At 36.0% G+C, this 26,281-nt stretch overlaps 1 protein-coding gene across 1 annotated transcript in view; it reads left to right on the top strand.

The window, feature by feature from the left end:
* Positions 1-26,281, top strand: part of MAN2A1 (mannosidase alpha class 2A member 1) — a 107,059-nt gene that overhangs the window by 17,945 nt on the left and 62,833 nt on the right. Inside the window, exons 3-9 of the mRNA XM_071448570.1 lie at positions 1,286-1,430; positions 11,043-11,214; positions 12,947-13,074; positions 14,481-14,654; positions 15,583-15,769; positions 21,314-21,491; positions 25,504-25,706. Coding sequence (XP_071304671.1) covers positions 1,286-1,430; positions 11,043-11,214; positions 12,947-13,074; positions 14,481-14,654; positions 15,583-15,769; positions 21,314-21,491; positions 25,504-25,706 — 1,187 coding nt within the window. The remainder of the gene's footprint in view (positions 1-1,285; positions 1,431-11,042; positions 11,215-12,946; positions 13,075-14,480; positions 14,655-15,582; positions 15,770-21,313; positions 21,492-25,503; positions 25,707-26,281) is intronic.

Raw genomic sequence — 26,281 nt, 5'->3', positions numbered from 1 at the left:
TGGAGCAGGCAAAACATGTGAGAAGGAGAGAATGACAGAGAGGAAACATCATTGACTTATCTCTCACTATCCAACTCTATTTTACTTGGCAACAGATTAATTTAATATTCTTAAAGTCAGGTCTGTTTTTCCTGTAATGAAAATTGGTAAGTGACCTCTCTGTTTTTATCTTCACCCATAATAATTTATATTTCTCCTCATGTTCTGTTGATGAGGAAAAATGAGAGATCAGCTGGTTGGAGGCCAAAGTCAACTTTTGCAAGGCCTTAATTTCTTTAGTTGGATATTTGTTTCAGATGTCGGTAGTTTTTTTAAGTTTTCCTAGCAGGACAGAAAGCACCTTACCACTGGGAAGGTTTAACTCTTGTGGAGTTGAAGTAGTGAATGACTGCTATAGAGTCCTTTTTTTTGTGTAGATGTATTGGTTTTCGTAGAAAGTTTGTCAGGTGTACAATTGTATTCTAACATAGGTTTGGAACTGATTAAAGTTTAATTATTAAACTAGAATGTCAGGAATTGATTGTCTGATGTCAATTCATGTTTGTACGTTGTTTTCTTTCTTAAAAGCAAACCAGAGCCTTACAAAAAAAATTTTCATGAATCTCATATTAGTAGACTCTCTTTGAAGCTATATGGTGTTCCCTAAGTTTCATAGGAACTTGTTACAATAATTGTAGAGTTGCTTTATTTGTCTGTAACCTTTTTATTTGCATTGACAAGTGAAATATGTCCTTCCTTGTACAATTAGTGTACTGGGGAACAGGAAATTTATAAGAAGCTTTGTTATAGCAGTTGGCTGTAGTTATCGACATTTTTGCTGATAGCTTCTTTCAGTTCCTTTTTGTGATTTTGATGTTTGCCTCTATCTCTCTCTTAGTCATGTCATTACTTCTTTCTCAGTTTATTTCCTTCATTTCCTGCATTCCCCTGTCTAGTGTTCTGTGTTATTCTGTATAATTCTCTTCATACCCTCCTGCCCAATACCATTGTGAGCTGCCATAATTTTTATGACTTAAGGCTCTTAATCCTACTGTTTACCTAATCAATGTCAGTTTTCTCAGAACAGAGCCTGCCAAAGGCTCCTCTTCCTGGCAGCTGTGTCTTGGGTGTCCTAGTGTGATTTGAAACTTGCTCTCATTTGTCAGTTTTCTATTCATTTGGCACATCATCCCTCCCTCTGCAATGAACAAGCTGATCCATTTTAGGTGAAAACAACTTTACTTTTTAATAGCAGAACTGTTTCTGTGAATTCATGTTTTATATTCCTTTAATTTTTCTTTTTTAGATGCTGGATGTCTATGACATTCTTCCTTTTGATAATCCAGATGGTGGCGTTTGGAAACAAGGATTTGATATCACATACAACGAAAATGAATGGGATAGTGAACCACTTCAAGTTTTTGTTGTGCCTCACTCACATAATGATCCAGGTAATACGTTAACTGAATTGATTTGAGGATCTAGAGACTTTTGAATTAGGAAATGCATTGCCATTTCTGGTAAGATTTGGATTTTTTTGAAACATACCAGTTAATATGTTAGATTTAAGTCTAGCGAGGCAGTGAAACATGTTTGATTTAAGTGTCATTGACTTCCAATGACAACTGTTATGATACAAGTTGTATGTCTACTGAATTTATTAACTGGAGCAGAACTTCAGTGTTGAAATTGAAAAGTGATGAAATTCTGGTCACACATTCAGTTTATACATTGCTGCATTAAATACCATCCATTCTTATTTTGATTTTTTGGACTGTCATAGATATTTAATCCTCAGCCTGTGCTAAAGAAATGTGCCCCTAGAAGATGTGACAATGGCAAATCAGAATGTTTTGACACTCTTCACATTTTTTGTGCACACCCCCAACTATAGTGGGATAATGAAAAGTCTAGATTTAAACAGAAATTTAAGTATACCTACATAATTTCATTTCCACCCAAGTGGGTTTACAGTGTAATAAACAAAATGGAGAAGTGTTCCTTTATTTTGGAATGACTTCTTGATAAAATTTACCAAGAAGTGAATTATATTGCTACACTGTGGTCCTGGTACATGTATACTGACCATGAGAATGTGCTCTCTCGTGAATATTACCTAGGAGGTGGACAAATCCTGTAGACTAGGGGAATTCAAAGGTGTACTGGGACATTCCTCATTTACGAGATTGGGTGTTGTGTACTGTAGATAAGTTTCTGGGTCTTTGGGTAACACTTGCAGCTTGGCTGTGGGTAGGAGCATTTGGGCTATATGGTACCTGAAACAAGAATGTGTCTGGTGAGTGTACTGGCCAAATATCATCTGTTTAGGAGATAATGTTTGGGTTTTTGATGGAGTGGCATGACATATGATGTGGATTATCCTACATTTCATGGACTGTCTGATGGGGCAGAGAGTGTGATGCATTACTATACATACCCTGAAAGCATGAAGAAAACATGCTGGGGGGGGGGAACGAAAGGCAAAGCTAGGCATTCCTGTAGTTGAATTTTGTAACGATGGCTTTTCAGGCCATAAATCTTGGAGAGAGGCCGAGTAGGAATTTATGATAGAATTTGTTTTATTTTTAGGGTTGTGTTTTGTTCTAGGGGGGTTGGCAGTTGCATCTAACCCTTCCCCTTACTAGGGGTGTTGGGGCTTACTAGGGGTGTAGCAGCGGTTGACTAGTAAGTTTAGGGGTCTCCTTTGTGTCTTTTGTGCTTGTTATGGTTTATTTAGGGGGGATGTTGGTAGTGTTTGTTTATTCAGTGTCACTGGTGGCGGATCCCTATCCGGAAGCTTGGGCTAATTGGGGTGTTGTTGGTTATGGTCTTGGGATAGGGTTGGTTGTGGTGGTGGGGCTTGTTATACGGGGTGTGTTGGGGTTATTAGCGGATGAGGGGATGGTGAATAGGGGGGCTCTGTTGTCGGTCCGATCAGATTTTAGTGGGGTGGCTATGTTGTATTCAGAGGGAGTGGGGTTGCTTTTGATTGGGGGGTGAGGATTGTTGTTGACTCTGTTTGTGGTGTTGGAGCTTGTGTGAGGGATGTCTCAGGGGGCGATTCGGGCTCTTTAGTGTCAGGAAGTATTTTAGTTAAAAATGCCAGCTTTGGGAGTTGGAGATGAGGGTTTGAATCCTTTCTTCCTGAGATAGGATGGTAGGGTAACTCTAAGAAGGGGTTTAGTCTTCAATCTTTGGCTTACAAGACCAATGGTTTTATAAACTATTAGAGTTAATTAGAATTTGAGTAGTTTATTCTCTAGGGTGGCTGCAAGGGGGAAGAAAACTAGGATGATTGTTAAGTGGATGAATGAGGCTAGTTGGCCAGTGATGATGAATGAATGTTCTACTGGTTGGCTGCCTACTCAGGTTAGAATGAGGACGTTAGCAACTAGGGTTCAGAAGAGGATTTGTGATAGAGGGCGGAAGTTATGAATCTCAGTTTTGATGTTTGTAGCAATGGAGTGAGGAATAGGACAAGGATTGAGGCAGCTAGAGCTAGTACACCTCCTAGTTTGTTTGGAATGGATCAGAGGATGGTGTAGGCAGATAGGAAGTATCATTCAGGTTTGGTGGGTGGGGGAGTGACTAGTGGGTTAGCTGGTAAAGTTTTCTGGATCACCTAAGAGGTTGGGGGAGAACAAATATTATCTCCTAATCAGCTGGGAGCACTGGTTGTTGTCATAAAAAGCCACAATTAAAGTAATATTAAATTTTACTACTGTATATCTCTCTAAAATTTAATTTGTTGTATGAAGTACTGTGGATTTGAGTGAAGGTATAAACATAAATGGCTTTTATTTGCACGTATATAGCATTTTCAAAGAAAATGAATGCTGGAATGTGTAATTACTATATTACTGTCTAGTTATGACAGGTAAATTAATGCAATATGGATATGGTAAAAATATTCAGAGCAAATAATCACAGTATAGACCTAGATTTGCCTATTTATTGAGATATCTTTGAACCCATGTCCGTCTATTTCTTCTGTGGTTGTAGTTCTCCTAAAGACTTCCCTTGAAAGAAGCAGCTCTGGCACAGAATGAATCAAAGCAATCCTAAAGCAATATACAGAACTTCTCATTCTCTTGGGTCTACTAGAATGGGGTGTGGAGTTTATCTGTCTCCCTTTTTTCTGCTGAAGCTGTTGGGATCACATCCTAACTGGTACAGGACTGTTGGCAGTCCGCTAGAGGCCAGCGGCCTGGTGTCACATCTGCCCTCCTGGAATGTCTTTACCTGAACTGAGCAAACACCCTGTGCACAGTGTAGGCTGAGGTAACTTCTCAGGCACATGAGGTTTAGGAGCTGCAGGGAAATATCCTGAGGTAAGCTGTGAAGAGATTTGCTGATAACTTCACCTGTTTCTGTTCAAGTCATGAGGTACTTTTTCTGCAGGTTCTAGTGATTTCAAGGTATGTGAAAGATATTTACCAAGAGATGGGGTCAGTAAAGGTATATTAGCTGCAGAAGCTTCAAATTCTCATTAGATTTTATGTTTTCTCATCTGAAGCTACTTCCTCTTTAACTTTTCACATAACCATTTATGCTAGCGAGAATGTGTAGCTCAAAGACAAAGAAAAGGCCTTGAAACAACTTTGTCTAGGGAGTGGCATCCCTGCCCATCATGTGGGGCTAGAAATTGCATAGTCCTTTGCAATCCAAGTCACAGATTCTGTGAATCTGTGAAACACAATCAGTAGGGAAGATGGTGGGTTTAAGTTCTACCTTCTTTTTTGGAGGATGACTGAATGTGCCAGTGCTCTGAAACACTTTGTGATGCTAAATCTGGGTTAAATGCTTCTGTGTGAATTTAACCATGACCTGCAAACTTGGGATCTTTGTGCTTCTCTCTGCAGTAGCTAAAGTGTTTCCCTTTTGGGAAATGGGTTGAGAGTGGGTCTCTTTCAGACTTTTGATCAGTAGTACCACAATTACTTTAGTTGCTGGCAGTTGATAAAGATTTGAGCACCTCAGTAGCATGTCTTAATCTTAAATCATGGAGAGAAGTTTCCTTGTTGTGTGAGATTACAGCTATCACAGATAGGTGGCAATTCTGTCATGTGCAGATTAAGGAGTGAGCACATAACTAACCTACTATGCTGGCAGAGCCCTTGTGTTGGCTCTCACCTGCTTCAGCTGTGGTGTTTTGTGGCTGCCTGAGGTGGAGGAGGCAGCTGAAATGCAAAGGGGAGAGCTCAGATCAGGGCTGGCAAGATTGTCAGCCAGCACAGATGGACTTGAAAGACGAGTTTTGGATATGACTGGAGGGAGGGAAAGTCACCTCTAGCATCTATTGATCTGAAATTATTTTGGTAATGGCTACTCATTAAATTATTTAAAAATTGAGACATGAGCTTTCTAAAATATGTGTGTACCAGTATCTCACTGCTGAATGTGGTGGTTACAGACCTAGTATAAGCAGCACTTAAGTGGAATTGAAAGTGATTGAAATAGATTTTTCTCCTGCTTCTCAACCCACATGCAAGTGTATGGGCACAAAGTTCAGAACTAAACACTGCTTTTTAACACTTCATCAATTATCTATGACATTGGTAATTTTGCCTTACAACCACTCATGTTAATAATCTTTTATTATTTAAGACAGTCTCCATTTCGCAGGAGGAAATTTATATAGACCTAAGTCAGTGTTAAGATATAAGAAAACTTAACCATAAAATTTGATGCTGTTAATACACTGTGGAGCTTCATATACGTTTTCTGTTGACTGGCTCTGGATATGTTTTTCTGGTGACTTCTTCACCAGAAGAGAGATTGCTTAAGCTCTTTTCTGACCCACCAAAATACAAGAAATGGGCAGCTCACAAGTTTTTCTTGACATGCTCAATGAGGGAAATTAGAGCTTTATTCCTGGCTTATTTTTCAGTATTTCTGTGTTTGCAGAAGAGGTGCAGTTCCTTTGGAAATCAAGAGAACTGTTACAGAAAGGACACTTTTGACTGCTCATCAGTAGAAATTTCTTTTCTAAGCTATGATGGCAGCAGATTTGATATGTACAAAAGCAAAACCAGATCTTGCATAGGACTTAAAATGTAAGAAGTCTATAATTATAATTCTGGTAGTACCTCACAGATCATGGCAGATTTTATTTTTTGTGAAATGTGCAATCATTTGAGTTTTCAGTTATGCTTATGATACTAAGCCTGATAAATCAAATAATTCTTGTTTTACCTTGAGCAGAGATCTTTTACAAGTTAAGGTATGCTGTTGGAAAAGTAAATACACTGTCTTACTTCTTTAATTTCAGTGTATTTTCATCTACCTTAATTATTTTATTTTGGTAGTTATTTTGCAGGAATAAGAAGCTCATCTGTCTAATTCCTTTTGAATCAGAATGAATGTGCTAACACAAGAATGTTTTTTCATTTTTCTGTTTCACATAGTCAAATCAGAGAAAGAAAGTCCCCTGAAACAATCTTATACAGGTTTCAGTTTTAATTTGAGATTGCCTTACCATCGGGTTTTTCAAGTTTTATTTCACAGTCTTGCTGTGAGTCATTCATCTTTGTTGAAAAGATACTTTTTGGTGAAATTAGCACTGAAGTGTTATGTCAGTTCTGTATTTTACATCATAGAATGATGCAGTACTTCTAAATTAAAAAAAAAAAAAAGATGTGTGTATTCCTTACTTTAAAATAAGGGACTTTAAAAAATGCTGAATCTACAAAGGAGCTAATACAAATTTATTTTTATGTGTAATCCTACTTACTAAAAGGTAAGTTGAAACTTAGCTTTTGGATTTATTTCTGGTATTTGCCTTATTGTTATTGCTTGAGTATGATCAATTAAACACACATGCACATCATGCTAAGCTCTTTAGAGCTCTTCTTTTAGAGGGAAGAAGTCATGGCTACATATCCTTTAGTTTGTTTGTGGTTTTTGTTCGTATTTTGTGGAGCTTGGATGTAATTAAGAACAAGAATATCCTCACAGTTTAAGACACTTTTTTTTACTTCCTCAGCTATCAAAACAGTCACTTAAGTCTTCTTACAGGAGCTAGTAAGTTGAGAATCAAGCATAAATGTAAAAAAGAGAAGGAAAAAAATTACAGATATTTTTTACTAACTTGGGTGTACATTTTGAAGACTAAGAACTCACATTCCACTAGTATATTTGCAAAGAGAATGCTTTTATTTTCTGGAAAACTGTATAGTGCTAGCTGAAATTTATTGGTTTTATTTAATACTGACATAAAATAAATTAATTATTCAAGTTTCTTGTGTTGCAGAAAGTGTCACTGATGGGTGAATTTTAGACTCAGTGAAATTAATTATGATCTCCTGAAAAGTGAATCAGAGATGCAAACTTCTATCAAAAATGCATTAATCTAGTATATACTGGCATAATATTTCAGAAATTCATGGGATGATCTGCCTCTTATTAAGACAGACTTCATCAGAAACAAGAAATTTTTTTTAAGGCACATTTCCTCTTAAAGAGTGGAGGGTGATTTGTGGAAGTAAGCAATTGAAAAGCCTATTTGGTCATATTTCAACAGTTATTTTAAACCAAAAGGCAAGAATGCAAACGTAAACAACCACCCCAGGAGTCCTGCAGTTGTACGTCAGCAGTACCTAAATACTTTTGTTAGAAATGGATTTGTGATCCTTGTCATGATCAAATTGTTAAGTGCTTTTGCTTAATAAATAATTTTGAATACTAATATATCAGCTTCTGTTCTGATTTTGTCCTGCAAGGTTCCCTTTATCTCTACATCTGTGTCACCCATGCTAAGACACAAGACTGCCTTTCTGTAGTGCAAGGAGCTGAGAGAGCTTCAAGAAAGAATTTGAACTTTAAAATGTAGACAGGAATAGTGACAAATCAGTTAATGAAATATTTCAGGATTTTTTGCAGAGCAATGAGTTGTGTTGATATTCAGACATGATTCTTGGAGTCTGCTGTCAAGCCAACTAAATTTACATTACAGTAGGGGAAAAAATCGATTAAACAAGCTGCTGCATAATGATGATAAATCTCATGGAGGTGGGGAGAGACAGCAAGTTTCCACACTTTTGAGGACAAGTGTGAGAGAGAGGATCAAAAGGCAAGCAGCTCAGCAGTGTGTACCCTCTGTTGTTATCACATAGGCTGGCAGAAAATGAAAGTATCTAGCAAAGTCCTCAACATGTATTAAGTCAAGCCTATCATAATAATATGAAAGACAGTAGTATTTTTTTCTCTTGTTTACAGGGTTGTTAAACATTGGAATGGTGGAGTCACCATCCCTGGAGATTTAAAAGGATAATTGTTTTCTACATGTGGCACTCAGTGTCATGATATGATTTATAAGGTGGTGGTTAGTCAGAGTTGGACTTGATAGTTTCAGATGTCTTTTACAGCCTCAGTGATTCTGTGATCTTGTGACTTCTATGTTGACAAAGGGCTTTATGTACATTTAAACCATCAAGTGTTATTTTGTTTTAATAGCATACTTAGTCTTGGTAATCGCAGCTTTAAACTATTGCAATTTTTCCATGTGTAAACTGTCTTTATATTGAAAGTTTCCTGTTTGAAATGCACTGGTAAATCTTTTCTTTCAGCCTAGGAACAAATTCTTAGTTTGTGGATAAGCACAAAATGAACTTGAGTTGAAGAGTCTTATGTTGTATTAGGGACTGAAGTGTGAAATAATACTTTAGCTAGCAACTGTACATTGTTTTATCCATTATTTTGTTTAGTTTATTTTTTAAATGTATTTTAATTTTATTGTATGTCTCCATGCAAACTTGAAGAGTCTCTGTAAGTCTTGGGGTTTAGAGCAGGACACTTGAGGAAGGTTGTGAAGGCACTGGGATGCACCCAGAGGAGGGCAGTGGGGCTGGTGGAAGGGCTGGAAGGGCTGTCCAGTGAGGAGCAGCTGTGGACTCCTCAGCTGTCACATGGGGTTTGTTCATTTTGGAGAAAAGGAGGCTGAGGAGTGACCTCACTGCTCTCTGCAGCTTCCTGGGGATGTTGTTTCAGAGGCAATTGGATAATTCTCTTAACTTTTTTTTTGGTCAACCCAGAAGTGGTCAGGCTGTTGGACTAGATGATCATTATAGACCTTTTTCAGTGCAGAATGTTCTGTTCAATTAATAAATAAGTAGATGTATGGTACTTACATTTCAGAGGGCTGTCTGTTGGCTTTCAGCTAAATCTATGAATACCTGTGAAAATTTCCTAGGACTCTCTGGAGTGTATTCAGTTCAGTGTGTTAACCATGTTACAGTCTTCCTTAGCTTAATAAACTGAGTGTGTTAAAACAAAACAATTTTATTATAACACTGTTCTTCCTACATCATACTGTACTCTTTTGTCAGCTACTTTGACACTTAAATCAGTGTTTCAGTTAGGCTGGTGTGTTAATGTATTGAATGTTTCCATAGAGTAATTTAATGTAAATTTGCTTTTACTGGTGCAATATAAAATATTTTTAAATAGTTTATTATGATGATATTTTTCTGTAAAGGAAAATCATAGAAATGGTTTTAATTTATCCTCCATTAGTTGTGTGCTAGGCTGATATTGTCTCTTGCAGAAGAAATTTCTAGCATAAAGCTATAAACTGGTAGTCTAATACACGTGGATATTTTTAATGTATTTATCAGTAAAATATTCCCTTGATTTGTTGAAAAGTAAATGAGAATTGAGAAAGAATAATTTGCTATGTGATCTCAATTCTTTGAGTGGAAGCATCTGTTAAAAAAAACCAACCCAGGCTGAAGTGGGAAGAGGTCAGAAAGAAATCTGATTACAAATTCAGATTATTCATCATGGTTTTTTTTTAGCCTTTAAACTATTGCATAGCAATAATTTACTGCTTTTTTTTTTGTATTAAGCTGTTTCCATTCCTCTATAGAAAGTATGTTTTGATTTTATGCTTTAAGCCCTCATATTATTTACCTTGACATAATGCATTTTACCCTTTTTAGACAGATTAGACCCCACTTGTCGATCTGTACAGAAACTTGTATCAAAGGTGATGAGTCTTCTAGATGCTAAACATCTGTAAAAGAAAAAAGAATGACCTAGAACTTTTCCTCTGGAGTGTTACAGTTTTATTTCTTCTTTTGCAAATTAAAAGCAGTATTTCTGCATCTACCTAAGAAGAATGTTTGAGTTTTTGTATCCCTAAAAGAAAGTACAATATATCCTTTCTGAGTCAATAGTCAGACTTTATTTAATTATGAAGTTTTTTTTAAACTAAATTTGAGAAGTATTTTTTAGTAGTTAAAGTTTCTGCACTTATGTAACTTCTTTGAAACAATATAATGTCATTGCATAACAGTCTAACCCTGTATCCTATAAGCAGACTAGCACTAGCAGAAAGGCAGTGGCTCTGCAGAACTGAATTGGTAAATCAGAGTGGAATTACAAATAAGTATAATTATTTGGAGTGCTGTCTTTACATAGTGTGGAAGCTTTCACAAAATCTTAAAATGGGCATACGTGACAAAAGCTGATAGGAGTAGGAATGTGACATTCTAGAGTAAGTAGTAAGTAACAGACTTAATTTTTTCAGCTATAGTTGAAAGATTTATAGAAGCTATATAGAAGAAAGATTTTATGTGATTTTTATTTGAATAAAAATTTGTGAGTTTCTTTTGTGTTTAAGTACAAAGGGTTTATATATATTCTCTAATGCAAGGTATTATGAAGAGGATAAAAAATTTTAATTTCAGACTGTAAAGTCTGAAAATGTGGTTAAAATTACTTTTTCCTTTGCATCTCGCTGAAGCACAATTATTTGAGAAGTATTGTATGTATTCTCTTGATGAAATTTTCTACCATGCAAAATATAGAAGAACTAGAAAGTGAAAAGACTAATAATTTCCATATGTTTATACATTTAGAAAATAAAACATGCAATCTTTTTTAAAAAGAAACTCCTTGGAAATTTACCACTTCAAGCTGTCCATGACACGTAAAGCTTTTTAAGAATAGTCTTAGCTTTTTCTGGGGAGTGAGAAGGAGCCAGTTCTCTCAGGGACTGCTCTCTAATGAGACTAAAAAGCTAGTTCTCTAAACAGGCTGCATTTATATTTTCTTTTTCCTAGGTTGGCTGAAGACTTTTGATGATTACTTCAGAGATCAGACACAGCATATTTTAAATAACATGGTTATAAAACTGCAAGAAGACAACCGAAGGAAATTTATATGGTCTGAGGTTTCCTACTTTTCAAAATGGTGGGATGGAATAGATAGCCAAAAAAGAGATGCTGTTAAAAGGTTTGAGTACTGAACTTTTCTTCTGTGTATCTTGTTTTGAGATTTTGTGTATTTGACTACACTGTAAACTTGAGATTTCACTTGAGATGTGGAATTACTGGAAAAACCAACTAACTGCTTCAGTTCTGACTTTTTGGGCTTGGTTTGGTTTTCTCCCATTTGCAAAATAGGAATCTGCTCAGGGAAGTGGAGACAAATTCTGAGTTGTCTAAAAATTTGACTAAAAGTTCCCATGTACAACTATGAACATGTCATTCCAATTGTAAGGGAGTAGCGAATATATTTGAAATCACACTAAGGAATTTTCAATAAAATAAATACATCTTTCATACTAGCTATTTATATAAGGTATTTTTTTCCTTTTATAACACACATGAAGATTTTATGTGATTTTTATTTGCCTAAAAAATTGTGAGTTTCTTTTGTGTTTTAGTACAAAGGGTTTCTATAAACATGCATCTGCTTTAATGGTAAAGTATGTACTCTACACCCTTGCTCTTCTTAGCCATTTTTGAAATCACAAGTCAAAATGGAATATAAAAGTAAAATGTTTGCCTAGGCATTGAGATAAGGAAGCAGGCTGCTTGGATAAACTTGCACTATGGATCTAGTTTGGAGTTTTCAAAAACTGGGTCTTTTTTTTCTTATTTTTGCTTGCCTTTTTTCCTTTTTTTACTTGGCAGTTCTTAGCTGATCCTTGTGATAGTCTCCTTGTGCCCCTTTTTGAGATGCATGTGTTGCAGTACGCATTAAATCTGTGAGACCTTCACAGACTCAAACTTTAGGTAAAGGTGGAAATTTTGGAATCTAGGCATAAAGCTACTTATTAAAAAAATTATCTGCAGTGGGTGAGTATTATAGCACAGCTGTGTGGTTTTTTGACATAAAAATATCTCTTGGAACACAGTAAAGAGTAAATGACAGTCACTAGGGGAACTATGTCCTCTCTTCACATAAGTCAGGTATTGGTTAAGCTGCACTTGAGACTGGAGAAGACTTGGAGAAGCTGCACTTGAGATTATTTTTGTTGCATGATTTTCATTACTCTTATGGGTACCATCTGTGATGGGACTGAATTTTGATGAGTTCACTGCGTTTTTTTTTCTTGAATTCATTAAACACTTCCATGCTGGTGAACAGTGTAAGAGCTGAAACTGTAGGGACAACCTGGTGCTGGGAGTGTGATCTTTATGTTCACTGACAATGGAGAGGCTGGGTTGTACTGTGACCTAGTTCAATAAGGTATTTTGATGAGTGAGGTGTTCTGAAGTGTTTGTAAATACAATAAACTTCCAAGATCTATCAGCTCTCTAAAATTCTAAAAAGAATATTAGATTAAAGGTGGGGAAATATTAGGGGAGATATTTCAAGCAGTGCTTGAAATGTGCAGTGTCTAAGCATCTTGCTCAGTTGGCCTCCAGTGCTGTGGTACATTTGTTTTATTTTTGTAATCTGTTCAGGAAACAGCTTTCTTCCTGATTTTTAAAAAAATCTAATATAGTGCATGCAGTAGAACTGGTTTTCTTTGCAGAAGGACATTAAATACTTCACTGTTCAGCAGTTCATTTTTTCCCTGTTTGATTAAAGAAATATAGCCCAGTGATGGAAGTAGCAAAAACAATATAGATTTTGGAATCATGTTGCTGGTGATTGCCTGTTGAGTATACAGAAATTGATTTTAAGAGTGTGTTTTCATATGGAAGATTCTGAATATCATTTATATATTTGTCAGGTTAATAAAAGATGGACAATTTGAAATAGTAACAGGAGGATGGGTCATGCCTGATGAAGCTTCTTCTCATTATTTTGCTTTAATTGACCAGCTGATAGAAGGGCACCAGTGGCTAGAAAAGAACCTTGGTATGTACATTAATCTAAAATTTAACTATGTTAATACAAGAAGTCAGTGAGAAAATACTTTTTTTTTGTTAAATTTCTGAGGTGCTTAGAAGGCTCTTTTTACTCAGCTTTCCTGAAACATTAAATTAGTTACAGGAAGATGTTGGATCAAGTCTGGTATTTGCTATTCATGTTTGCTGATAAAAGTTCCTGGACAAAGTTATTTGAACAATTTTATGCCACAGCATTTTGTCTTGATCGATGTAAGACATACATATAATATTGTCATAACCAAATACTAACACTAAGTTATGCTGAATTTTAGATCCTGTGTCTGGTCGCAACAGCCTTTGCCTTTTCTGTCTTTTGAATATCATGACAAAATTCTTAAAATTACTTAAAAATTGATACTTCTTTTATGTGTTTGGATCTGTTCTGCCTGCTCTGTGTTCATTATGTTCATTGGATTCTCTTCTATAAGGCTTTAAAAAATATATATATATGTAGCAGCAGTAGTACTTGTAGTTATAAAGCCTAAACCCATAGTAATGTTAGAATGGAGGAACTGCTGACTGCAGTTACATTGGCTGAACTGTTTTGCTGCCTTTGGAATGTTCTTTTGTTTAATTCCATAAGAGGAGAGAAACCTTTTTATACAGAAAATATTTGTACAGTGATTTTAATAATAAATTGACATTATTTCACCCAATTAACTGAAATGATTTTGGAAAGCTGTTTCACTGTTGTTCTTAGATTGCAATTTCCATAAACACAGCTTGACATAATTGGAGGGGAAAGGGAAGACCTAGTAAAAGGGTAATGCATTCCTTACTGTGTTTTTTTTTGGAAAGGCAAAAGTGCCAAAGGAACCATGTTGATGAATTAACAAGAGTGAGATGTAGCTTTTTATTTACTGAGCATAAAGTTCAGTGAAAAGAGAGTATTAATAAACAGGATTCTATTGATCAACAAACCAATAAATTAAAAAAAATAGTTCTGAAAAAAAAATTAACATTGTTTAAATAATGGTGAAATTTCAACAAGCTATTGCATTTATCTATGCACAGCTATTCATTTTCTTTCAAATTTCTTTTTAAAATTGTAATATGTGTACATATCTTATATATTTCAAGTGAAAGAGAATGTGTATCAATTAATGATTCCATATAGAGAGGTTTGATGCAAATTTGAAACAGTGTAGCAATGCGTACTTTTTTAAAGTCTTTAACTTTTTTAGAATGCCGTACTTATAAGATATTTTGTTTGTTTAACTGTTTAATTCTAGTTTTTTAATTCCAGGGTTCTGCAGAAAGTTTAACACTGAACTGGGTATATAATCTTGGAAATGTTGTCTTTAGTACTCTCATTTGAATTATTGGAATAATCTTCTTTGAGTGAAAATTAAAGCTTTTTCCTTTTGTCAACAGGAGTAAAACCAAAGTCGGGATGGGCAATTGATCCATTTGGGCATTCACCAACAATGGCTTACCTTTTGAAGCGCACAGGATTTTCCAAAATGCTTATACAGAGAGTTCATTATTCAATTAAAAAACATTTTGCAGCACAAAAAACACTAGAATTTTTTTGGAGACAGAACTGGGGTATGTGTTCTTCCTTTATGTCAATTTATTTTGTTAATTTACACAGGTAAAATATGAAGAGAACTTGTATAAGTACTGTGGAAATATTTACAGACAAGATTTATCAGAGTTTGTCTAGACCTGAAAATTTTGAACTTGCAATTCTGTTTAAAAAAAGCCTTTCATGTAGCTTAGATTTATGAGATTTTTTTTTTCTTTTTTCCTCCTCTTTGAATAACAGAAGGGGAAATGAGAATATTTGGGAGTTAGGAAAGACACTAAATGTAAAACTGATATAATTGCCATTGTTCCTCTGATCTTCCTTTCTTTTCACTTTTATTTTTGCTTTTACCTTCTCTTGTTTTTTCCATTCTCTCATATTCCTTGCAAAAGTAAAAGGGGTGAAAAATTCTTTTATTTTGTTTTACTTTTCTTCTCCCTTCTACTCCTTTATTTCCTACTATGTGGAAATAAAGTGTAGGAGGAGGAACATTTCAACTAATTCAAATATTGTGCTAATGAGGCAATGACAGGAGGGTGATTGACTTTTGGTTTGGTTTTTTCATTGTTTTGTTTTGATGTTTGGTTTTTTAGAGTTGTTGTTTTAATCCACTCAAAGTTTAAAAGATATTTATTATTATTGTGTTTTATTACATCTAAAATTCTGAAAATCACAAGTTTTATCTGGGTAAAACACACCTAACATTTGTTCCTGTCTTTCCCAATCAACTGGTGCTTCACTAGAACATTCCAGTCTTGGTTGTATCTGTTTTACCCTCTTTGTACACATAAGGTACATACAAAAATAGACTCAAGCTATGGATATTCAAAATAAGAAATTGTCTTGGTGTGGTAGCTTTCCAGTACAATCCTTGGAGAACATGGGAGTGATTTACTTTCGGCAAATCTGAAAGGGTTTATTTTAAAGTTTTACTCTATTTAATTCCAGATTCAGGATCCAGTACAGATATTCTTTGTCATATGATGCCTTTCTATAGCTATGATGTTCCTCATACTTGTGGTCCGGATCCAAAAATCTGCTGCCAGTTTGATTTTAAACGACTTCCGGGAGGAAGAATAAGTTGCCCTTGGAGAGTCCCACCAGAAGCCATTCATGCTGGAAATGTTCAACACAGGTACAGTTTTTACATGCTCCTCAAGGAAATAACCTTAAAAAAATGCAATTATGCTGGTCGAAGATGACATCTGGCATAGCTTGGTGAATTTAGTTCTGTTATGGTTCAACCCCAGTGAGCAGCTCAGCTCCAGTAAGCTCACTCACTTATTCAACACTAAAGTGTGTTTTCACCCTGGTGGAGGTGGGGAAGAGAATCAGAAGAGTAAAATAAGAAAACTCAGGGGTTGAGACAAAAAAACCCAACCCAGCCCAGCCCAAAAGGCTCTTACTCCTAGTAAAGCACCTCACCAAAGCAAATAGTTCATTTGTTGTCTTCTTTTTCTAGTAAATTGCTTAAATGAAACTTTTTAGCTTCTATCCAATTAGCTATCCTTAAGTTTGAGGTGAAGTCCCCAAGGTCCTATAAGGTGTCTTTTTGCCTAATTGAGGAGAGAAACTTCTAAGCTTTTTTCCTTTTTAAGGAGACAAAAGATAATTTTGTCACTGTCAACAGGAGACACATTCCTACAGTTGAGATGCAGGAGAGACCTTGGCTCTGTGCAAGCCCTGCTCAGAATTAACAAAATCATCTCTCTGTTGCCAACCCTGTCATCAGACAAGTCCAGATCATAGCACCATACTGGCCACTGTGACTCTACCCCAGCCAAAACCAGTACAAGCTTTTAAAACAAGCTTGTCATGGGTAAACAATGCCTATTACATAACCTAGTGTTTGCTTCTTAGTTGGGAACATAACTGTCAGTGAAATCAGAGGAAAAGTTATTCTTAAGGAAGTGGCATTTTAAAAATTTTTCTGTTCATGATATATGAGTCCATCTCTAAATGACAGTCAGAACACAGTCATCTGTTTGGACTCGTGTTACTGGTTTACTGTGTTTTTTGTGAATTTTATGAACAGTGATCTGTTCCCTGCAAGTGAAACACTTCAGGGGCAGTGCAATGTAGTGTGCTGTACAACCAGTGGGATATTTCCTGTGCTATATCCTTGAAACACTTGGCATCCTGTGGCCTAAGTTTCCTGAAGTGTAAACCTTAAGTTAATCTGATTCCTGTTTTTTTGTACCCAGGGTGAAAATTCCTGTTTCTTTGTGCCCAGGGTGGAAATTCCTATTAACCTCAGTTTTACTTTTCATACAGGAACACTGAGTTGTTTTGCCACAGTTAAGAATCAAATTTACACTTCTACAAAACTGCGTCTCAATTTTGGGTGATGTGGTGGATAGTGGAGGTAAAGGGAGAGTAAAGGAAGAAATAAAAGGAAAAAACAAAAGAAAGGGAAGTGAGTTAAATGGCCAAATGTGTTTCCATGAAATAGTTGTATTCTGTGGTCCTATTGCTATCTTCAGGCTTCACACTACATCAGGTTTCCAAAGGTAAAAGTTGAGGCAGCTGTTTATAATTAGTGCAAATTGCTGAGCGTAACAAATGTATTAAGGAGAGCAGGGTGACTTCTTGGTCCTTGGTGCTGAAGTTTTAAAGTGATGATGTGATTATGTTGCAGTGCTTGTCTACATGTCAAGTATGGATCACTTTTTTTCTGAGTATAAATTCTGACAAGCATAATGAAAACTTCACTTAAACAAAATTCAGTTACAAAATATTACTGAAGATAAAACCAAAATTAAACAGAATAGTTTACAACTGCTGTATTTAAAGGTAGAAGTTGGTATGATGATAGGAAAAAGGGGGTTTTAATATAGTAAAGAATAAAAAGATGATGGTGACAGGAGAAAGGTAGAAAAATTGTGACACACCCAGTGCCTATTGCATGGGAAGGAAAATTCATGTCATTACATCAAAGTTTAAAAAAATAAAAATCTATATCTCAATTAGCTGAGACAAATATTTCCTGAAGAGCAACAGCTTGTATAACAAATACCTGAAACATAGAGGCTATAAATATAATTTAGAGTGTCTGCTTGAAATAGTCTTTTAAAGGGTCTTGGTTTTTAATTATTCTTAATCCCTGCACTTCCTAGATACAACCTTTGCATAACAATCTGAATTAGATCTTGTAAAAGAAATGGGTTTTCACATGTCAAAGGATATTTAAGAATAAGACAAATGGGGCAGGGATGTAGTGAACATATGATCAAGTTGAAGTGATTATTGTCTCAATATGGTCTCTGAAACTTAATATTTTGCATCAGCTTCTTTTAGATAAAAGCAGTTTTGTTGTCTAACAAGGAGTTGAAACATCAGTATGCTGTATGATACCTATGGGAAAAGTAAAACTAACATGTGGTCTTTGAGTTGGAAGCCAGGGTTATTTACATTTGGAACACTCGAACCACACTTTTAGTGTCCAGTTTCAAATAAACTCACTAAAACACAGGAAGTAATGTTTTGATGGAGAATGCTAAAACATGCTATGTGTGTTTTTTGAAAAAGCTGGAATACTGTAGACAACCAAAAATGTTATTGATCTGACCTCTATAATATTTCACAGTTGTTATAATGAGGAGATGTATGAGTTCCAGAATTGAAAAGTCTATCTTTACACCATAAGTTTTCCAAGGTTATAGGTTTGCAGCATTCTAATTAATCTGCCTCTTATCTCTGATTGCTTTAAGACTAGAAAAATACAGGACATCCGTGGGTTGGAAAAAAGTTGATTAATTTAATAGACCAGGTTTAGATCACTGACCTTCTTTCATGCCAAAGCTAAAACAAAAGTAATAAAACCCAGATCTTGAACACTCAGCTGGGACTGTTGCTTTTGATTTCTTTTGGCCTTATATGTATATTAAAGAGATGCTGAGTTGAAAACTTTGGTCTTGTAGTTTCTAGGATTTCTCATTGCCTTGCCACTTAAGTTGTGACCTGGTAAGAAGGAATGAAGCAGCAACCTAATTGAAAACCTGTACTTGTTTAATTACATTTCATAACAGCTGAGGGTATAAAGACTACTATTGCGCTTTGCACTTGCCCTGATTTGCACCTGCATCCTTATCCATGTTTGAACACTGATGTGTGAAGTTTTTCACACTAGGAAGAAAAAGCAGCTGTTGGTTGTTGTTGTTGTTGGGTTTTTTTGTTTGTTTGTTTGTCTGAGGAGTTTTTTTGTATTTTTTTTCCTGGTTATTTGCTTTTTTTCCTTGAATGGAAATGAGTTGTTAGCAGAAGCACAGTTTGTTTCAGTGTGTGTCTCTCTCTCTCCCAAGCGTGGAATAGGAGAGAATCTTTGCTGCAAGTTATGTGCTTCAGAGAAGTAGAGAATGGACTTTCCTCTTCACCAGCTGCTGTTCAAAAGCCCAGTTTTTCCCTTCAGCTTTTATATCTTTATGTTTGTATTGTATGGTCATGTGGTGGTTAATGTCTGTGATTGCCTGCCTCAGGTGGCTATTGCTCCTCTTCCTTTGACATAAGAAGGGTCAAAACCAGCCATGTTTATTGTTTTGGTACTTAGTTAGTCAAATACTTTTTTTTTTGCATTAAAAGGAGTTGTGGTACAAAAAAATTTTCTTTATTTGTGAAAGGTCTCAAGCATTCAGTGATAGCCTGAAGTTTTGAAAACAAAAAGTTTATTATGGCTGATCTCCTGTGTGGTTTTCAGATTTTCATTCAGGTAGGCAGGATAAACATATCAATTCTATTTAATGGGGGAACAATAAAGGAGGAAAAAAAGGAGATTCAGTGGAAGCTTTTTTTTTTCTCCAGAGATACTTTTTGTCTTCACTGTGCTCTGTCTGGATCTTTCTGCAGGCGCTTTCACACTCCTGTATAAATTAATGATTTAGGAAGTTATTGGAGAGAAATGTAGAAGGATATCCTAAATTGATGTTCTTTGCTGTTCTTGCAATTAGAAGTTGTTCACAATTGAGGAAAATCTTGCTGTTGCCTTAAAAACACATAATAATCCCACAGTTATCAGTACTTTTGAAAAGAGAGAGCAGCAATACTGATAAGTTTTGCTGGATACTTGGAGAGAAACCCAAGGAGGACTTTGAAGAGAGATGTCCAAGTCAAATATCCTGTTACCTGTAACCTGTATTTTTAAAGAGATTCAACACTAAAGTGTGTTTTCAACCATAGCCTAAAAGTGGAAAATTTGAGTTAGACTGGTTCCTTAGAAGGAAGCATTGCCAAGTCTTGTGTTATGCCAGTTGTTCTGGTAGCTGTGTGGTGAGTAAACTTCTGTGTTTAAATCTTACAACCTGTTGAAAGTCATGGAAAGTATTGGTTGGCAATCTGAACTATAAATCCACTAATAGACAGGGGACAGGGGGAAGCCACTAGGTGGGTAAATTCTAGTCTCGTTAGAGCTCTATAGATCCTTAACTGAAGTTAATGTTGTGGCCCCTTTTGGCCCCTTTCTCCCTCCAGAACACAGTCAGACCTTGTGTCTATGCAGTACTTCTGCAATCAGATAAGCTCTGACATGCGTCACAAAGAAGGAGGGGTTTCAAATATATTGGACTATAAATTCTGCATAAATGTTTAAATAGCAATTCTTCAAGAGTCTCAGTTGAAAGGTGATTTTGCTAGATCTATTAAAAAGACTTGAAGAACCAAAAGAACCTCGTTAGAATCTGAATTTTATAGTATTTTGTCTTTAAAGTCTTGGAATTTGTATTTCTGTTTTCTCAAATATGTTACTATGGTTTTTATATCCTATGAGAATTATTTACAAAATTATGTCCTATGAGAATTATTTACAAAATTTTAATTAGAGGGTATCAGCATCTGAAGATGCTGATAATAATTGTGACTTGGAGGGGGAGGATTGAAAATGGACTTTTTCAGTAACCTAGATACCAGTCCTGTGATTCTTAATATTTTGCTGCTGTGGAACTGATAGTTTACCCATCCTAGAATTAGTAGGTGCCAAAGTATAATTCTGCAGTTTTTTCTGTGTGTGCATGTGTGAGTATTTTGTTTCTGGATTTGGTAGGTTCGGGTTTGTTTGGGTTTTCTTAAGGCCAAAACAGTGGGTTTAATTTTTCAGGACTCAAAGATTCAAGAAGGAAGGCTCTAAGACATGTAAGAATCTGGCTGAAGGGAGAACAGTGATTTTTACCAGCAAACTTCCTCCTGCATTGTTTTTTTTTTTTTAATTTGCAAGTCTGGAGTTCCTCAGAGATTAATCTGCGGGCAGTTTTTCTGCCAAGGACATGATAAGCAAAGTATCAAAGGAAGGTGCCAGAGGGGATGGAAAGAGCTTGCTTATTATTGTAAATAGGGGCTGGAGAGGATTAGGATTGTTATCTAAATATAAAGCAGGTAAACATAATTTGAACTGGAGGTTAGTTTTGGCACAGGCACAAATTGATCCAGACTGCCCTACTGCTTGAGATGAAGCTTGATAAGCTGATTGAAGGATTTAATTAGCGTGGTGTTTGCAACAATAGTAGGTTGAATATGGTGTCCCAAAGGGGGGAATTGCATCCAGCTTTTTGTTACGAAGTGAGACAACAGAGTTTTGTATGTCTTGTTTGGGGGTCATCCTAATGCACAACTCGATATCTAAGAATTGTCTTGCCAAATGCTGACTTTTTTCCCTCTGTCTTCTGAATTGCTCTTCTTTTTTTCTCTCCTCAAGGGCTTGGATGATATTAGATCAATACAGGAAGAAGTCAAAGCTTTTCCGTACAAAAGTTCTGTTAGCTCCACTTGGGGACGATTTCCGCTACACCGAGAGCTCTGAATGGGATCAGCAGTACCAGAATTATCAGAAGCTGTTTGATTATATGAATTCTCGTCCTGAGTGGCATGTTAAGGTAACTACAACACATTTTCTGGTTTGTTGAGAAAACTGTATTTCCCAATATTCTGTGATTCTTCATGGAAAAAGTAATTGTGGTTAGGTTTGGATTTTTTTTCAAATGTGAATCTTTATATATTATTTAACAGCAGATTGATGTGTCTTGGTAGCTTACATTTTTTTTACCTTTACTACCTTCTCTTCCCCCAAAACAAAAATGTTGGTATTAATAATATTGGCTTGAAAACTATAGATAGTTTCCAAACTAGATTAATTTGAAGAATAGCTAGTAGGTTTAATTGTTTTCTTAGACTGTTTTCACAGGCTTCAGGCATTGTTACTTAAGACTCACAGACTTTGTTAATTTTTAATTAACATTAATAATTAATAATTGATTAACAATAATAATTGTTAATTATTGTATTTTCTTATTAGAAGTTCAAGAAGATTTTGCTGCTTTATTTGTGTCCTCTTGGTTTTACATCCCAAAACAAACCAAAAATCTTAAGAGATGCCCTTGCTGGCACATGTTGTTGAATACAATAAAATCTGAGACTGCGCTGGCTACAAAAGCACTGAATATATTAACACAATTATGAAAGGAGGTACCACTTCAAATCGATGATTTTGTGTAAGAGTTAAAACACAAATTCATATGCTTGAGTGTGTACTTCCTGAAGTACGAGGATGCCCTAGGGACTTCTGGTACTATAAATGCTCTCTGTATTCCGACAGCTTCTCATCATCTTTCAGCATGACATTAACAAATGGGGGCCACAACCTTGGGTTTTTTGAGTGTTACCTGAGAGTGCACTTTTGCTTGCTTTTACATTTAGGCTTTTTTTTTTAAATCTGGTCTGGTATCTTTCTCATGGTTTGTGCATGCATCTGTTTTTCCTTATATTTTCTGAGACTTCCCCTGATTCTTCCAACTGTGCATTTGAGTAGTGTCTGTAGTATGTTATTACTTTCTGCTGACTTCTGGACTTGTATTCTACATAAAATGATTTCTTTGGATTATATTTTATTTGAAAACTCAATTTTATGTCTTTCCTATGGGATGTGGGTGACATGATGTATGGTGAAGGACCACATGTCTTAGTGGAGGGAGGCAGACCTGCAGAGTACTCTTCAATTTTTCTAAATCTAAAGCCCATCTTTTAAAACTTAAGCTTGCTGCTATCACTAGCTTTACTTCTGTCAAAAATGTGTGTTCTGTACAGGTAATTACTCTTTGGATACTAACAGCAACATATTTTCTGTAGTTCTTACTAACCTGGGCTGGATGATTTTGTCTCTGGGGCAAAAACTGAAGGCTCTGGCTCTGAAGTCATTCTTCAAGAACCAGTGCTGTCCTAAGACCTCTGAAAGTTCTTCTGAAAGGTTCTGCTCAGCCCATTGTCAAGGATTCTAGCAAGTCTGCTTCATTAGGCTGGTCACATTGTCCCTTGGTTCCCTCATGGAAGTATCTGACCCTTTTTCTGGTTTTTAATACCCAGACAAAAAGAAGCAAAATCCTCTGTGTCTGCTGCTTCATACCTAGGGTATTTTGATCAGCTGGAACACTGTTGGCATCACAGCATTTCTCCTTTCCATTTTGTTCAGATACTTAGGTTTTCCTCTCTCTTTTTTTGTTCTTTTTTTTTCTTTCTTAGTTGTTTGTTGCCTGTCTGTTGGGATTTTTTTGGTGTTTTTCTGGTTTCGCTTGATTTTTTGTTTTGTTTGAAACTGACGTCATTTATTCTTGAAAATATGAGCTTAAATGGAGACACATTTTCTTTCTTTCACACTCTTCTGCACTTTCCCTAGTGGAATGTAACTCCACAGCCAAGTAACAGGACATGCTCAACTATGTAAGAATCTAGATTATATAAAGGAAGAGTTCACATTTCTTCCTGAAGTGCTGAGATGCCTGGGATATTACTGCTTACACAAGGGAGTGCCTACTCTGCCTTTCTGATCTGAAGGGAGATTTACTCTTTCAGACAGCTTTTTGTGATGTTTATCTAGTGGATATATCTGTTAGCATTGAGATTCTCCTGCCAGCCACTATTCTCTTCTAAAAGTGTGTGGTACATCACTGTAAAACATACCTATTTTGCTCTTGAGGAATTCAATCTCCCATTCAGAGATTTCCTTTGCATCTATTATACATAAATTAAGTTGAGTCTGTTACTATGCCAATAGAAGACTCTACCAGATTATTCCACTGTTTCCATTCACCTGACTTTGATGCTTTCTCTGGTGAGGTTTTACTCCTCTGATTCAATGCAGAAGTGAGATCGTCTTTTGTGTCTTCTCTTGGTGTGTTGGTTTTGTTTTTTATTTTCTGCTTGTAGGTGCCTATCCTAGAAGACCTGATAAGACAAAGTTTACTATTGGTGGGATTTCAGGGGCAATATTTATCTTTGCTTTATTGCCATTTAAACTGGCAAGTTACTATATTGTCTCCACCTAACAAATGCTTGGATGATCTGAACAACCTTGAAGTGAAAGTGTTTGGGGTTTTTAAATGATTAAAAAGTGTGATTTTGTTGTTACAGTGAGAGTCTAATACTCCTTATATTCCAAGTCACTTTAAAAAAAGATTTTTACTAAAACTTGATTTTGGTGTTATAAATTGCAACATGCTACATTGCATACTTGTTAAACATAATAATAGTAATAGGAAATAAAGTTAATTGATATTATCATTATAGTTTACAGTGATGATATTTCTGGTAATTATATGTGGTCTTCTGTCCTGCTCCAGCTTCCGTTAGTTTTTTTTATACTTTCATTTGAAATCCATTTTGCCATCTGTGCTTCTTTAACAACATTTCTCAATAACAACATTGATGCCAATCATTTATTTACTCTATTTTTGGTTCCCCTGAATCTTAAGGATACCAGTTCTTGACCTACTCTGTAAAGATCTGCTATTACCATGCCAGAGCATTTTTAAAAATGACCAGAAGATAATTAATTTTTTCTGCTCCCACATGTTACATTTCATAATGCAATTTCTTTGTATAGAATTTAAGGAATCAGCTTCCGAAAGCAAATGCTGATTTCTTTTTTTTTTGATCAAAAGCCATCCTTTGGGTTAAGCAAGATCTGGAGCGTGAGAGCTAATTTTGAAAACACAGGATTAGGAGAACTATGTTTTTGTTGCATTACAAAAATTTCTTCCTTAGCCCAGACAGCTGCTTGGGTAATATTGAGGTGTTGCTTAGCTTGTGTATCACTGACTTACTCGTAATATATGAAACAATGCTTCACTTGTTTGTTGACATTTAGATAGTATTTTGTATATCTATTTAAATAATAATAGTAAAAAAATCATATCTTGAATTGTAGAATGGTTTTGGTTGGAGGAGACCTTTAAAACTGTCTCATTCAACTGCCCTGTAATGAGCAGAGACATCTTCAGAGATTGCCCCAGAGTCTCATCCAATCCAGCCTTGAGTGTTCCCAGAGATGGGGCATCCACAACCTCTGTGGGCACCTTGGGTGTATCGCCTCCCTCGTATTAAAAGTTGTCTTTATATCCTGTCTGAATCTATCCTCTTTTAGTTTAAAACCACTACCTCCTGTTTTAGCACAAGAGGTCCAACTGAAAGCCTGTCCCCATCTTTGTTGCAAGGGCCCTTTCTGTACTGAAAGGCTGTAGCAAGGTGTCCCCAGAGCCTTCTCTCCAGGCTGAACAACCTCACCTCTCTCAGCCTTTCCTCAGAGGGAAGGTGTTGCTTTGACCACTTTTGTGACTCTTCTCTGGACATGCTCCAACAGATCCATCTCTTTCTTGTACTGAATTGATATGCCTTTTTTGAAAATACTTCTTGTATTGAGTTTTGAAATGCTATCCTGCTTGTCTGAAAAGTGTGCAGAGGAACTTTAAAAATTTTTAGGATAGGTTTTCTGCTATAAATCTGCTGGAAGAGTTGTGTGTTTCTGAAATGTATATGGAACCAAGAATATTCATTGTCTCTGTATTTTCTGCATAATGAAAATGGAACTTTGTTACAGTAATTTTAATTTTCATTCAGGCCCAGTTTGGAACTTTATCTGATTACTTTGAAGCGCTGCTCAAAGAAAGCAATTTAGGTGAAAAGAGCAGCAATTCACTTTTTCCTGTTTTAAGTGGAGACTTCTTCACCTATGCAGACAGAGATCATCATTACTGGAGTGGGTACTTTACATCACGACCCTTTTATAAACGCCTGGACAGAGTCTTGGAATCCTACATAAGGTAAATCCTGCCATCCAGTACCTTCATAATAAGTTTCTTGGCACACAGGAGAGATTAATGTGTAAGTATTTGTCATGGTTTAACTCAGGCAGCCTCTTGCTCGCTCCCCCACCAACAGGATCTTGAGGAGAATCGGAAGGGTGAAGGCTACAAAACTCATTAATTGAAACAAAGGCAGTTTAATAGGGAAAGCAAAAGCCACATGTGCTAAAAAACAAAGTAAGGAATTATGGCTATGGTGTGAACTTTTTTAGAGACAAGTAAAAAGGTTCTCACAGGAAGCTGAGAAATAGCCAGGAATAGTGAGTACCAAGTGATCTAAGACTACTGTTCTTCTGAAAACTGTCTGCATCTTCTTCAAAGAAAAAAATTGTTGCTGAATTTTGGTAAAGGAGTATTTAAATGGTTCTCCCTTGTAGCAGACGTCAGATGATTTAACTGTGTTATAGAGCTCCAGAAGGAAATCTAGGGCAGATGGATATGATGTAAATCCTGAACATTCCATGTATAGCCTTCCTGAAGGATTACAATTTTTTTTGCTGTAATGGATGCTGCAGTATCCAACGGGCAAGAGA

The sequence above is a fragment of the Agelaius tricolor genome, unplaced genomic scaffold (genome assembly GCF_023055355.1).
Source record: "Agelaius tricolor isolate 1412-34295 unplaced genomic scaffold, bAgeTri1.0.p SCAF_27, whole genome shotgun sequence".
NCBI lineage: Eukaryota > Metazoa > Chordata > Aves > Passeriformes > Icteridae > Agelaius > Agelaius tricolor.
The sequence above is the reverse complement of the archived record's forward strand: the minus strand, read 5'-3'. Positions and strand labels throughout refer to the sequence as shown.